The 16632-nt window shown below is 40.7% G+C and overlaps 1 protein-coding gene across 3 annotated transcripts in view; it reads right to left on the bottom strand.

Annotated features, from left to right (window-relative positions):
- NSUN3 (NOP2/Sun RNA methyltransferase 3) overlaps nucleotides 1-16632 on the bottom strand; it is a 103328-nt gene that overhangs the window by 75198 nt on the left and 11498 nt on the right. For 2 of the 3 annotated variants that reach the window (XM_053386358.1, XM_053386361.1), the window contains exon 6: nucleotides 9894-10161. The exons of the other annotated variant lie outside the window; for it this stretch is intronic. In XM_053386358.1, coding sequence (XP_053242333.1) covers nucleotides 9900-10161 — 262 coding nt within the window. In that variant the 3' untranslated portion in view covers nucleotides 9894-9899. Of the gene's footprint in view, nucleotides 1-9893; nucleotides 10162-16632 lie in introns of those variants that run through there. 3 annotated transcript variants of the gene reach the window in all.

The following is a 16632-nucleotide window of genomic DNA, read 5'->3' as shown; positions in this document are numbered from 1 at the left end:
TAGTCATTAGCTTCATTCAGTTGTCTTCTAAGCAATAGTGGGTAAGTGGAGAGAAAGAAAAAGAGAATTGCACTTAACCAGAAACAGCAGAAAGAGCTTTCTATGATGATGATGATGATGATGATGATGATGATGATGGTGATGATATTAGAATTAATAATAATAATAATAATAATAATAATAATAATAATAACTTATTTATACCCTGCCCATCTAGCTGGGTTTCCCCAACCGACAAAGTGGCTTCCAACAAAGTATTAAAAATACATTAAAACAGCAGTCATTAAAAACTCCCCTAAACAGGCTATTGGCTGACCAATCTCTACTGCTAGGCAAATATCTCCCATTTTGATAGAGCAGCATGCTTAGGGCCCAACGGGATGTGACAGGACAGTCACCCCTGTCTTCACTGTTCACATGTAAAGTAGGGATGGAGGAGGGTGAGCGGCTCCTCTTTTCATGAACGTGAGTGAAACTGGTTCTTCTATCACCTTTCCTGGCTGTGTTCTGCTTCAGGTGTTTGGGATTACAATGCTCATCATCCCTGGCCCTTACAGCCATTGTGCACCAGGTTGGGGTAGAGTGCCTGAAACAATTTCAAGTCAACTCCCACACCTGAACTCAGAGAAAATGCACAGTGAGATACGTTAGTGGAAAGGGGCATGTTTTAATTCTCCCATCTCCCATTGCACATTTTTCAGAACAAAAGTAGACCTCTCACATTCCCCACTTTAATTGCAAATGGAGGAGATCCATAGAAAAAAATGTATGTGGCAGCCCTGTCACCTATAGTTTGGTCATCTGTGCTGTCTTTGCTTTGAAGATTTACACATAAATAGAATCACCATAATTTTTTTTGCTGCCTCTCATTGGCTTGTCTATACATTGATGTAACACACATTGAAGTTATCCAAATTACCCTTCTGCTGGCTTTCATCTCTCTTGATTTGTGAAAATGTCCCAATTGATTTTCGAGATTTATTTTCTGACCTTAACTGTCTCTGTTAGGGATAGAGAATTAGGATAAAATCATGTCAAGCTATTACTTGATTGCATGGATGCATGGCGCTGCCATCATCAGTCACCATAAATAATTTCCACTTATCTGTCAGGCATATAATCTCCAATGGAAGCCTAGCTAGGAGATGCAAATAAGGGCTTCACAATGTGTGGGTGGTCACTCAACACTTTAAATATGTGAACTCCCATTAGGTCAGGGGTTGGGATCCTTTTTCATCCCAAGGGCCTCATTTCTGGGGTACTTCAGGTAACCACTGAAGGTTAACACCTCGGGTTACAAATACTTCAGGTTACAGACTCTGTGAACCCAGAAGTAGCACCTCGGGTTAAGAACTTTACCTAAGGATGAGAACAGAAATTGTGCACCAGCGGTGCAGCGGTAGCGGGAGGCCCCATTAGCTAAAGTGGTACCTCAGGTTGAGAACAGTTTCAGGTTAAGAATGGACCTCCGGAATGAATTAAGTTTGTAACCAGAGGTACCACTGTATGAGGCCAGAGTATGGATGGGACTAGAGGCAAAAATGGATAGAACAGTGCACAGAACCTTTGTATCATAGACTAGTTTCCACACATACCCAAGCAAGATGCCCTGAACTTGGCAGCAAGTCAGGATATCAAGTCCCCTATCCAGAGTCAATCCACGTGTCCAAAATCCAGACCAAAGCACAGTGCCTCAGAGATCCTGGTGCATTCGAGCTCAAGTCTATCAACATAGGCAGTTGAGCAGACCCAGCACTTCAACTCTGCTGCCCAGTTATACTTAACATGATGATTGTAGCATCTGGGCTTGATGAGGCAGGTGATCCTCACCTGCTCCAAGCCTACTCCAGCTGAGGACTCACACACTTCCTCCTAGAGCTAGCGAACTAGCCTGTGGGCTCTTGCCTGCCTCTGCCTCCTGAAGCACCCCACACCTCAGAGCCCACTATGTTTATGGAGACAGCAGCTCCCCAGGCTCTCAGAATGGGTCCTGCTGCTCTGCTTCCTATGTATTGGCCTCCATCCCCTTGCCATCCTCCGCCACCCTGTGAGTACTTCCTATGCCAACCTCTCCTCCCCCATCCCCAGCTTGCCCCCGTGTGTCCCAGTCCCAGCTCCATCCCTCGCCGGGATCCTCTTCTTCCTCTCCACAGTCTGCCAGTTCATGACACAAGAGACATTATCATAATTCAAGGACACAGGACAGCTGGTCAAAAATTTGCAGGGTGTGAAGCAGGGTGAGTCAGGAGTGTGACATGGCAAGGAGTGGCCTAGAGACAGTTATGGGAGCCAGATAGAAAGGCATGGAGGGACACATTCAGCACCTGGGCCTAAGGTTCCCCATCCCTTCATTAGGAGGCCAACTCATACTAAGCATGATCTGCTAGTCTTATCTGGGGTCACTCTAGACTTTAACATTATCCCTATTTGGAGGCCCTCACCGTAGCAGCTCTCCCTGTTTGCAGCATTGCACCTAGCACATCCCATGTTTATCCTTACCCCAATTGCAATATTTCAAGCTGTCCAGTTCTTTGTGTTATTTATTCCTTTATTTTCTGTTAAGATTTAGATTTATTAGTTGGATTTTCTCAAGGTCTCCAAGTGACTTATGTTTAAAAACACGAATACTGTAAAAAAAACTGCATAAAACAATAACAATTCTCATACAAAACACAATTCTCTCTCTCTCTCTCTCTCTCACACACACACACACACACACACACGAGGACCTGCTACTGGAGTCAGAGGCCAAGAAATTGTGGATGAAACAGCTATAATGGACAGTTTTAAAACACTTGTGGCCTTGAGTTCCATCCCAGAGTTATTAAATGAATGCTGAACCACTGGCCGTGAATCACACAGGTGTTCAGACTGTAATATGAAATATTTAAGGACTATTAAATATTAATAATACATAATCCAAATTGAATATTTTTTGGATAAAATAAGTGTATAATTGTGGGGGAGTGGGAGGTATCTCTTTGTTGCATGTTAAGGGGAAGGCTGTAACTCTGAGCAAAAACTAGAAAAATTCAGTGCACATGCACATAAATAATGAAAGCTATACCAAGCTCGGTTTTATAATTTGACACCAGCCCCTCCCCTTGAGAATGGTTTCACAGCCACTCAGCCATGAAAGAGAGTTATGACATTTTTGCTGAAGAAGGAAGTCATTTTATTTTAGTTACTACCTACAATGCATTTTAAATAAGGCCCTCTGAGCTGTGGGATGCCTGCCACACACTGCATGTGGTTCTGTAAACTGTAAGGGGTGAGGGAATCAGAAATTATATATATATATATATATATATATATATATATATATATATATATATATAAAACCAAGCCCACTACACCCCCTCAAGGGCTCAACAGGCATTCTGGGAAGGCTGAAAGACTAGCCGATGAAAGTCCTTTTTGACAGATGTCTCTTTGCTGTTAAGAAACGCTTTATGCAAAATTTTCCTCAGTCAAAATTGTGTATGGGAGACATGACACAGCTTCAAAGATGAGAGGAGCTCACGTGTAGTCCCCATGCTTGCCGTTTCAGTTTGACAACCTGATTACTGAATAGGTAAATAACTTCCACATTTACCTTCATTTGTATTTAACAGTGGGACGCTGTCAGAACTGCACGAATCCCCGCAGCACACACAATTGTGGGAGGCTAGGCAGCAAAGCTAGATTCGTGGTCAGTGGTACTTTGTTGAGTTTCTGACACAATGGCAACTTGAGTGGCTTTAAAAGAGGATTGGACAAATTTGATTTGATATTTGTATTCTGCTTTTCCAATAACAAACATTGAGCTCATTGCAGTTCACAATAATCACAACAGCATTATAAATAAAAAAGCACACCAAACAGCACGATTATTGTAATATCAAACACAACAGTATGTAAATAAAGCAAACAACAGCAACAAATTCATCAAAACAACTAATACAAATTCAAGAACGTCATAGTAACTCAGAGACAACTACACAGGGGAAAGGGCTTTGGGGAAATAGATTTAACTGGTGCTGTATAACTATTTTTGTATTGGTTTCCATGCAGCTGAGATGGTTCTTGCCTTGCTTTATTCATATGTTGCAGTGCTTGTTGTATTCTATAGTTATTTTATTGCTTATTGTATTTTTATGGTGTTTTAAATTGTTAACCGCTTCAGGGTAAAGAAAAATGAAATGGAGTGATGAGTTGGCACCAAGGACATGATTTTCCTAGAACACATTTTGTATTGTTCTAGGACTGTGGAGGACACAAGTGTCTCAATACACCTTTAGTCAAATACACCCATTCTTTGAGATCACATTGTCTGGAAATAGGAACTGAGAGTGATTGAGAATAAATTGCTCATTTATGTATGCAATTAAAAGATGTAAGCAACTCTGAAGGAAATATAGAGATGGCATATAGAAACACCATTTGCATCCCAACATTGTGCACACTTACAAATAACGTGGCTAAACATAGACCCAAACAACCATTAACTACTGTTCCAGCCCTTCTCTTTTTGCTACTGACATAATGCTATCAATCTAGCCCTAACTCCCTATTTAAATACAACCTCCTTGCTTAAATCATGGTTCTTTTGCTGCCTGGTGGTTGTTGCTCCTGCTACTGTTGTCATTTTTTGCTTCCTCTCCTTCCATACTAAAATTCCAGTGTCCAGATTGCCCCCAATTGTACAATATCCACCTTCTTTATTTCTGGTCTGGGCAAAGCTAGGCAAGGCAGCTGAAACAATGAATTAACTGTACATTAGTTGTCAATGCCCATCTTCTCTTCTTCTACTTTTACTATGCACAAAAAAAAAATCTGTCTAAAGAAACAGTGGGGAAAATGGGAGAGAGGAACAGGCTGCAAATCATTTAGGAGAACACCAGCTGTATTTTTTTCTTAAAACACTTCATAGGAACACAGGAAGACCGGCTTGCTAGGCTTTCAGATGGGAGTTTTTCTCAGCCTTATCTGGGCATTCCTGTTCTAAGCAACACATCTCAATGATTTGTTACCATACATTTCCGCATCTCCTAGGACATTTCCAGACATTGCATTGCTGGACTCCAGTGTGCTCAATCTCAATCTCTCTCTCTCTCTCTCTCTCTCTCTCTCTCTCTAATGCAGTGTTTGACACAGAAAAAGCCAATTCTAATTATGTAATCCCAGAAATGTGCTTATTAAATTTGAGAGAAAGAGGCCTTTTTAATTTTAAAAAAATGCTCTGGTGATAACACACAAAAGGTATAGCAAATGCATGTCTTGTCTTTCTTCCATTTGAGTCCTTCCAGTTACCCTGGCAAAAATAGCTGCCTGGCATTCCCTGTGATGCTTTTGTTGTTGCTGTCTCAGGCTTCTCGTCCTCAAAGGCAAGGCTAAGAGTGCAGCCTGGCAGCTCAGCAGAAATCTCTAGTTTGTATTAACCATATCAATCACTTTGCAGGCACCCTGACAGGATCACTTTAGACTGGGAACTGGAAGCTGTTCCCAGATCTGAATAGGATGCCAACTCACTAGATCTTCACCTGACCCAATCATGGTTGGGTTTTTTTGGGGGGGGGGTTGGGTGACGGGTTTGCCAGTTGCTGGAAGTTTTGTTTGTTCCCTAGTTTTTAAGAAGAATTCCTTGCATGTCCAGGTATGACTGGAAAACAAACACTGGAACTTGCTGTGAGCTGGATCGACCAATGGTTTGACTTTGTTCAAGGCAGTGCCTGTGTACAAGCTGATCATCAGAGTCATAAAGGTTATAAAATTGCCCTTGAAACCTGAAGAATAATCACACGAAAAAATACAGTTCTTAATACATTCAGATGACAATCTGAAAACACCTAACAGCAGTAATCCCCAGAATATTACATGTAATGCCAGAATTTGGAATCATTTCAAGATACAAATTCAGCTGGGTGAATCACAATATCCCTGCTGCAACACTTTCCATCAGTTTCATTTACCATGTAGAAAGTGTAGCAGAAAAGCAAGAATATATTTTATTCAGCACGCAAATCAAACACACAGCTGAAAATAACTTGAAGCAGCATAATCCAAAATACAGTGGAAGAATGTTTGAAAAGCTGGGCTTCATTACAGATCTGCAATCTCAGGCCCACTGAAATCAATGTTACTTGTTTTTCAAATAAGCAAGGCTAGAACTGTGGTGGAGAACTGATTTTAATATGGCCTGTGGTCACAACCATACCATACATCGAAAGCACATTCATAGGTCATTCCCTCAAAGAATCCTGGGAACTCTAGTTTCCACCTCACAGAGCAACAATTCCCATCACCTGTAAGTACAGTTCACAGGATTCTTGTGGGGGAAGCCATGTGTAGTTCATCATTAGGCTGATAAATGCATGTTGACACCTAAATATATGTACGAGATGCGGTAAAATCCATTCTGGGAGCTTTTAAGGGTTAGGTTGGGGTGGATTGTGTGTTTAAAGTGCCTCTGTGGTCTGTACAAACTTTGATCTGCACATTTTTATTATTATTTTTGGCAGTTTTATGTGAACGTGCTGGCTTCATGAATTGCTGGGTTTTTAAAAATTATGTTATAGCTTGGTGGTGCCTTTTAATTGCTTCACTGTTATGTGGGCTGAGGGAGCTTTTAAACATGCTGTTACTAAATGCTGTAGCCTTGGAGGCTAGCCCAATCTATTGGCACCCTGCATGGAGGACTTCTCAGTCTTAAACAACAAAGGCTGCGAGGCTGTGCAGTTACTTAAGAGCAGGTCTCACTGACCTTACTAAGTAAATACGACCAGTATGATGCTAAAGGAGACACATAACCATTTATGGTGGCGTGAATTCCTGTAAACAGTTTTTGTAAACTGCGGAGGTAGAACATATCCATCAGTGACTACTAACCTTCATGGATATGTTCTATCTCCATAGTTGGAGTATGCTTTCTGTTGGAAAGCATAGGAGGGAAGAGTGCTGTTTTCCTCAGATCCAGTTTGCGGGTCCCCCATAGGGCATCTAATTGACTACTGTGAGAACACGATGCTTGACTAGATGAGCCACTTGTCAGAAGCTCGTCCTACTCTCGAGTAGGACCCTGGCAGAGACACACGCCAGACTGGTCTTTCTTTCGGGAGCTTCAAAAGCTTTCTTCTGTCTGAACATCACAGCGACCGATGCCAACAGATATCAGCACACTTAGGGATCCACAGAGTCTTCGCAGCTTGCGTAACAGACCTCCGCAACTCAGCATTTTTGGTAATCTACTTTGTTTACTTATAAACACACAAGGAGCACTGCAACATGGCTCCCTCTCTTTCTCGCATCAGACAGCAAAGAGAAAAAGAACAAAGGACAATAGTCCCACTTCATGGAACACAGTAACCACAATATCCTGTCTCCGTCACTTCCCACTATGTGGAGTCAAAACATACACCGTCATGTGATAGACAAAAATCCCATAACTGCAATCATGGAGCAGGAATTCTAACACCACTCACCTAATCCAGCAGACTCTTCGTAGGTTTTAGGAGAGCCATTCTGCATATGAGTCAGTCTTAGGCTGTCCTTGTGGGAAATCCTAATGGCCTGGGAGCATAGGTCCATTGGAAGTGGCCTTGGTCTATTGAAGTATTGGTCCATCTAGCACAGCATCGTGTATCAGGGACAGGAAAGCTGTGACCCTCCAGATGTAGCTGGACTCCCAACTCCTCAGCCCCAGCCACCATGGCCAATAATGGAAGTTACAGTCCAGGGGTTGTGCCCCTTTGGTGTCATTACTTGGGTATCTCAACTCTATTTCTCTTGCATATTTTGCTCTATTGCTATTGTAGAAAAAGGTGGGAGGTTTTTGCTGGGGAGAATTGAGGCAAGGGTTGATGTCACTCAGAGTGAAAACCTGGCTGGATTGGATACTGAGAGTGATGGGTGGGAAGCTGCTCATAAGCTCTAGAGTGAAAATCTGTTGACACAGAGTGCAGCCTTCATGTGAAAAATAAGGGGAGAGAGTGGGTTGCTCCGGTTGAGAGATGGGATAGGAACAACTGCTAAGGCTGTTTGGTTGTTTCACTTTGAATATCCTATTTTCTATATCCAGATACTTGGTTAAATTGGAAATGCTAATTGTTGCCTTAACATCAGTTTAGTTTTGTTTTATGATGGAGCTGTTAATTTATTTATCGATTGTTTCTATGGATTCTGTAATATTTGTATATTATTTTCGACATGCTGCTATTATTTTATTTCATCATTCCCTGCTTTAAAATTGAAATATTCAGTGATGATCAATACTGAAGAAATAAATATTAGTATTGTTTTGCAATAATTCATAAATTATGAGTGGACATTTGCTTGAGAGTGCCATTTCTTCATTCTCTCTTGCATTCAGAATAGAACTGACATTGCTTTAGACAAGCCATTTGTTCAGGATTGTTTATACCAGTAATTATGGCTGAATTTGCGTAGAAATGCTCTTGTAACACTGTGTGGCGGCTACTGCCATTTGTCATCCTAGTTTCATTTCAAGTATTTTGTTTTGCAGCTGCCAGATAAGATGCATTTATGTCTCCAAACTCCATGCCAAAGCACCACATTTGCTTGACAATCTGCTGTTTTAGAGGCCTTTCAACACAATCAACTCTTTCATTGCATATTCTGACAGAGGTAAAAGCAGTAACAATAAGCTGGTCTCCATGTGTCATCTACAACCTCCAAGGGAGGCAGAAAACAATCCTCTACGGGAACAAGTTACTTTATAATAAAACTGATTTTGTTGGCACATGACACAGCTTCACCATAAAGGGACAAATTCTCCATATAAACTAGACGCTGACTTTTTAAAAGTGCACAATGATATGCATAATCTGGTGGGATAGTGGAAAATAAAATGTTAATAACTTTAAATCAACCTCTCATTGTCCTGAAAACTGTTCCAGCAACATAGCATCTGAAAATCACAAAACCCAAGTTACTTCTTTGCATTCAAAAGAAATGCTATCCAGTGGCTGAACTTTCTATTTAACATACTTACTTGCTAATAAGCAGTAGAAAGTTAATGTTTCTAGAGCTAGCTAAAGAGATGCCTGCTCAGCAACTTTTCCCGGTTAAATGAGGTTGATGGCGGCTGTTTAGGATTCACTGAACATCCTTGGAAACGGAAGGTTGGTGAAGCAATTCCAAAACAAGACTATTTTGGCAAACCAAATTTGAGCTCTGCAGCTGAGCAGAAGGATCTTGGACAAAAGGGTTTCCAGTTGTCACTATTTGCAGGGTGCAGGTGACACTGCATTATAGATTAGTGTGATCTAGGTCTTAACTTGCTGTCCACTGCTCAATGTGTGCGCAGAACTAGAAGATACCATCAGAATATCCAACTCTACAATTCTATGATTCTAATACGAAGTCTCCACCGCTGTTCTCATAAAAAAATAGAATTCGTAGCAGACATTTGTTCCTGAAATGTTCCCCTGTTTTGTGTAGTGAGGAGCTCTGAATATATGAAACAACTGCTTCCATTTTTATAAACTGTTTGCTCTTAGTGTCATCCTGTGTTCAAATAAGTTTCTACAAGCAAATATATTTTAACTGGATTTAAAATGAGTGCTCAAATTCTGACAATTCTGTTACAAGCTACAGGCAAGTGCACACACATGGCCCACAGACTAGTGAACTGGGTGTTCTTCAACATGCCTACAATTCACATTCGGAATTGGGGCAATTACTGAAAACACATCTCTGCATGTCCCATTGGGCATCCCTGCTCCTCCCCCAATCTTCTAATTGCGTGCCGAAATAGAAAAATGGAGGGGGATGTTGCCAGCAAATAGAAGAGATTGGATTTCAATCTCCTGTTCAGGTTTTCACTTCAAAAAGCTGTTGCCCCTAAGAAAAGGATTGGTCATTATGACCTAAAAGAACTGCAACCACAAGAAGAATATCAATCACATTTTCTTTAATTTAGCTACATACATTGGTCCCCAAGCTTTCCCCCTTTCTGGAAGTACTAGAAGTTCATGCTGCTGGACACCAGAAGCAAGAGTGAATTCCTGGGATGCAGAACTGGCCAGGGCGCTCATATCCACTGGACATACATTGCTGCAGGAGTCGAGGATGTGTGTTACGACATCACCATTCTCTGCCTTAGAAAGAGTGCATGTGGAATAAACCAGGGATCCTCCAGGACGCAAGGCTTTAATTGCAGACCTGTGTGCAAGGAACAGGAAAGGTTGAGTTGGATTGATTCAACGTATGCATTTCAAATGAGAAAGCCTTGTAGTAAGATCCACACTTTCCATGGACTGGACATTGCCTAGCTTATCAGCAGCAAGTCATACACTTCTCAACACGCAACTAAGGAATATAAAATCCGATACAGAAACCATTAGTGTGTTATTTGAGATAATACTTTTAAAGTCTTAATTTTGTATCATTAAATTTTCTATTAGAATAGCACTTTGGGGTTCTTATTATTAACAGCATCATGTTATACCTGCGATGCTGACTGTGTAGAGAGAACTGCTAAAACTAGATATGCACACTAAAAGATGAAGTAAGTCACATGCTCATAAAAAGTCCTCATTTGTGTTTGCAACTACAGTTGTTAAACATTGATTATGGTGCATCTCTTTCCGAAACTCACACCCAATATTGCTTTTCACTAGAAACTCGCCTTTTCATTTCGCCATCTTACCTATTTTGAGGGCACCAGCTTGCTTAGCAGTATAGCATTCTAGGGCTCAATGGGCAGACTATCCACATACACTCCCGATGCAGGAATATTACATATCCTCATACACTGCTGTTATTGGGAATGATATTACATACTAATATTTAAATTGTGCTATAGAATACGAGGGACAAGGTCAAACTGGCTTCTGTGTATCAGAACTTAGCCAAATGATAAACCATCAACAAACGGTTATATAGTGTATTTGAAAGTTTCAATTTGTTGAAGATTTGTATTAAACCAAAATTCTGTAGCAGTAACCTGCCAACAAACTGGGAAAAGACATCATGTAATATAGGCCATACTCTTACATTTGGCTGATTTGTGCCAATGGCACTAAGACTACTTTTAGGGAGAAGTGATAGAAAGGACAGGAAGATGGAAGGAGGCGGAAGAAAACATATCTGTATCCTGAGTCAAATCCACACTTCCTCCTAAAGAATCATGGGAACTGTAGTTGAAGGGTACTGGAAACTGTAGGTCTGTGAACTACAGTTCCCAGGATTCTTTGGGAGGGCCATGTGCTTTAAATGTATGGTGTAGATGTGACCCTAATCCAAAGTAATTTAGTTGCACTTGTATTCCATTGAAATCACTGAGAAATAAGTTGCAACTACCTTGGCCCATTGTTCTTAATTAAACTTAAGCACAACCAACTTTCTTGAATCACCCCTTTACTTCCCCCACAGACTGTAATATGGTAATAATACTGGTCAATCCTACAGGGCTTCTTTAAGGGTTACTGATATAAAATGTGAAGTGTTTTAAGCACTCTAGGAAAGGGCTTTTTAAATTATACGCAGCATTATTATGAATTTAAGCAAGGCTCAATTAATCGCAAATTTAGCACCAGCTCAAAGAACGACCGATAAATGGATCAATCACAAAGCAGGGAAGTTGAAGAATGTGGATTTAAGCCATGGATATAAATGGGACAGTAAACCTTTTTTTATCCCAAGCGCTCTGAAGACTTAAAAGCTGTTAACGCATTCTGAATATCCTTTAAAGGATTCCATTAGCAGTAGCTGGAGAGAAAACAAACACGAAAAGAAAAAAGGCAAAAAAAGCAAAAGAGAATATAGGAGCAATAAGTATCACTTCAAATTCTCAGCAACTTTGAAAAACTTGACATTTTAACTGTCAGCTCCCCCCCCCCAATCTTTTGTCGCTAGGAGTTGCCAAAAAGCAACTCCTTCACATAAAGGCACATTAAACTTCGTGATAGATTGCTATTTATTTGCTCTTGGTCTCTCTCTCTCTCTCTCTCTCTCTCTCTCTCTCTCTCTCTCACACACACACACACACACACACACACTGTATACAGAGATAGGCATACATACATACATACATACATACATACATACATACAGATAGGGTAATAGAGTTGGCACAGTCATTCACATTACAAACTCCACTTCCTCAGCCCACTCCTTGAGAGACTAATTACATGTTCTTTATCCTGTTAGAAGGACCAGCATTAATTATGTCCCTAATTTATCCATTGTTCGTATTAAAACAGCAGCAAAAAGAGAAAGCAAAAATTCCAGGCTGAGTTATGGGAGATTATGCTGTACTTCAACGCTGCCATCTCGTGTTTGCTATTAGAAGTCGTTTTCTGAGAACGCCGGGCTGCTTCTGATCAGCAGAAAAGCAATCCCCTCTAAGCCACTCAAGCAGCTGAAATCACATTTACTTTCATCCCCACATTCCTTCTTATGAAAGTGATCATAGATTTTGTTTTCCTTTTAAAGATCAACCTGTCCTAGCCACATCACAGTCACTCCACTTACATTCCCCAGTTATTGTAGGCTTTCCCCTCCCATACAAAATCAATCCGAAAAGGCCAGAAAATCCCTTCTGTATCCACAATATGCAATTTATCATATGCCTCTGAAGCGTGGCGACATGCTGGCATTGGTGATGTGCCAAAAACAGTGCCAGAAAGCTTCATACATGTCTCACCTCTCGTTATGGAGGTGACGATAGCTCCTTTTGTATAAAACTCAGCCAAGAGAAAACAGCATTTTAGGTTGAAAGGGATATAGATGAAGTTGAAATATTAGCTGAACTGTTATCATTCACATAGTCATCCATTGTTTTCATCTAATTTTTGTTATCCAAAACAGACCGTGCCTGGGGAGGGAGGGGGAGAGACAGAGGCTGCAATCTTGATTAACCTCTACATTTTAGTTTATCCAGCTGGTATAGCTACAATATTGCTGCCCTTAAAGCCGTTGGTCTTAAAAGGGTGTATAAGAAGCTCTGTAACTTAGTGTAGCTTTTCAACCTATGAAACGAAAAGAAAGATTCTTCTGTTTCCTGGGGGAGGAGGGAAGCCCTGGCAAAAAAAGGGAGCTTCTGTGGGGGATCTGTCACCCCTCTCAGTTTGCAGAGTTCTATAGAGATGGGAGTGTGCATGTTGCGAAAAAGATTTGTGTATATGTGTAGAAAAAGAACAAGGCTTTGAGGGATGCTGCAGGGCACTGTGGCTAGGGCTAAAACCCGACTGAACTGATCATATGAGTTTTAGCTGCATCATTAAATTTGCATATAGGTTGGAAAGCATTGTTTCTGAAGTGTTGTTTCTTTGTCATAACGGCATCAGAAGAGGCATTCATCCCATACATGAGAGAAGGGGGAGTGCCTCTTATAAGATGGTGCTTACATCTAAACATACATTAAATTCCAAACCTAAGTCCAGTCTATATATCTTTTATCTGGAGCACTGACAGCATTCTTGGAAATCTGGATGGAGGCAAACCAAGAGAGGTATAATAGACCCAAGGGATAGAAAACAAATACTGAATAAATTCCCATCATTCCTGACTGCTGGTCATGCTGAAGCACATGGGAGTTGTAGCCCAGCAACAGCTTGAGGGCATCAAATTGGCTACCCTTGTAACACACTATGAGTTAGAGTCAACTACTTGGTCCCACAAGCAGAAACCCATATAAGTACTTCTGCTAGGGCGATGGGGCTTCACACTAAGTTTCTCTACATGGCCCAAAATTTAGTTTGAATGGGCACTAAAACTCAGCACTCTCTCGTAAGTAGTGCAAGGTGAAAGGAAAAAATATGTATTTTGAAAACATGGTTGATGTCTCTTGTAGCTATTTTTGTTTTATTGTACATCACCCTAGGCTCTTAGGAGGGTGATTAATGCAATGAATTAATAAATGTAGCTCCACCCCTTCTCCTAAGAACATGCCCAATTAACACTTGGCCATGCCTGCTTTTAAAGAAAAGAAAGATTCAAAGGAACATCTGATATAGACTACTAGATTAATAATCGTAACTCCAAACCAGACAGAAACTGGTGCCATACTTTGTCCAAACTATAGATAGAAATATACCTAGAGAAATGTTTGAACGATCACAGCAGTACTTTGTGCCTGACTGTACATCACTCACTTCTCCCACTGTGTGTTCCAGCCTTGCAGCCATTTATAACATGTGGAAAAAGTAAAGCTCTAAATTACTGTGATTCTTTGATCAAAATGAAAAGTGAGCTGTTAGGTCCGTTTGCATGGCATAGGAAAACCGTGGTCTGGCTACCAGTGCTATGCCTCAAATCTGTGCAGTCTCATAATCCTTTCCCTGATTAGTTCCAAATCACTCCTTCACTTTCTGGCCTCCAATAACTTTGAGGTTACCATAACGCCCAAATTTAGCAAGCTACGGTTACCTGCAATCCAGACCCGGAAGCACAGTTGAAGCTAGCCCTCTTCATGGCCAACTAAACACCGAGGGCTGTGAGCATGCCAGCCTACCCCCTTCTACATTGTTGCTAACCTCAACAGATGAGAGGGCAACTGTGTGAAGTGGGAAGCCACGTGTACTCATAGATGCTCCAAACATCACACTCGCCCTCCAACAGTCCCTTCAGCCAAACCATGAGCTGTAACTAAAATTTGTTTGGAGGAAATGAACACAAGCTCAGGGTTGACTGTAACGTTAAGCCAGACCACAGCCTAGACCTGGTTAGCGCGGCAGCAAGACCTAAGGAGAAGCAGAATGGCGGTGATTTTCACTCCAAGACATTAGCCCTTAGCCAGCGTGTTAATATGTTAATGGGTAATAAACCACATGGAATGATCTCATGCACACACATAAGCTGTAAAATCCCACTGTTTCAGAGTCTTGCTGATTCATGGCAAAACAGTGAAATGTTATAGTATTAATAACTTACTTTTATTTGTTTTAGCCAGAAGGCATAACAGAAAAGGGATGTATAACAATGGATTAATCAATGCATTTATTGTTTTATTTATTTATGAATAACGAGAGGTGGACGGCTGAATTAATATTCAAAACTATAGCAGAAAAGTTATTGGTTTGCAGCTGCTATTGCTGTAGCCTGGTATGCTTTCATCAAACACACAATTTCTCTCTCTTCTAGACAGCAGGCCCAATTGGATTAAATGTGCTTTGGGGAGATGGGCAATTTTGGTTTGTTTGGATTTTTCTCTACCAACAAGGTTCCTGCTGTCAAGAATGTTCCACTTCAGCATTATAATCTAGAATGATTTATACAAATTTGCAAAAATTTCACTGAATGATGTATGCTTCCTTGAGCCAGGAGTTCACAAATTGGATTTTACATGTCAAATATTGGAAAGAGAAAACTGAAGGAGGTCAGTGTTTTAAATGTGATTGATTTCTCCAAAGGAAATGGGTGACATGATGCATTACTGCAATAAGACACTCATATTTCGGTTATAAATCACAAGCTTCCTGTAGACCTTTTCTTGAGGAAGTCATGCAAAGAAAAGGGGGAAAAACAGTCCCCAACCTTCCCTTGTGCTGCCATTTATGAGAGCGTTCCATAAAGAACACTACTTTTAGGAAAACAAACTATTTTATTTCTCTCTCAATTCATCCTGACAGCTGGGATACTTCTGAGGTGAAACATAGCACTACATTAAAAAGCTTTAGTATTTGATCAATAGCCATAAAATAATATATAGCGGGAGAAAATGAATGAGGAAGTGGGGGGGGGGGAATCCTTGCTTAACTCATTGGCCTCCTCTTTCATATAACCTTATCATATTATATGGCTCTACATTTTACATTTCTAATCATTTCTACTTGCCTCAGTAAAACATAAGGCAAGGGCAGCAGTATAAGCAACAGTAAACCAAATACACCTAATTCAAGTCATGAATTTTCTTGAAGACAGATGAAAAACCTAGAATACATTATTTGGAAAATTAATTTAATTGTATGGGCTTGGCTAGCAATAACCAAGTGCTGATGAAAGTTGCAATCCCACATAAAGTAAATCAGGCTATTAGTCCCACTGATTTTGATGTGACCAAAGCAGGAATAATGTCCTCTGGACCCAACACACTTGTTTTAATTAGGCGCGCGAGAAAAAAAATTCTTCCTGTTAATTGTTTATCTATTACAGCTCCCTCCTCCTTATTCTTGAGGATTTCTGGGAATTCTACTTCTGAGAGTTGGCTAGGTACTCCACACACAGCCTAGATCCCCACCCTCAAGATTTTCAGCACTGTACAAACCAAAATCACGATTCCCAGATCACCTACAGGAGGTTTTAACAATGAAAATGGCCTGAAATGGGTTCCTGTTTATAGTGCAGGTCAACACTATCCAAGCCCAATGTTGGCTGGAAAGAGACCATGTACACACCACTACTCTCCTCCTGGCCGCATGATCTGGCTAGGAACACTGATAAAACACAGCACCAGGGCTATACATGGTATAGTATAGGGTCCCACTGGGAACATTTGTGAGTATGCTCTTAGGTTTCTATCCCAGCTGAAAACGTCTCCTCTGGATAGAACATAATTTTTCTTTATGAAGAAGTAAGTGAGCAGTCAAAGTTTTTTTTAAAAAAAACTAGGATGCCCTGTTGTCAAATATGACACATGGAATACTATGGAATATATCCCATATTACAAAGTTGGCTAAATTAACACATTTA

Source organism: Podarcis raffonei, chromosome 4 (assembly GCF_027172205.1).
Source record: "Podarcis raffonei isolate rPodRaf1 chromosome 4, rPodRaf1.pri, whole genome shotgun sequence".
Taxonomy (NCBI): Eukaryota; Metazoa; Chordata; class Lepidosauria; order Squamata; family Lacertidae; genus Podarcis; species Podarcis raffonei.
This window is presented reverse-complemented; position numbering and strand designations above follow the sequence as displayed.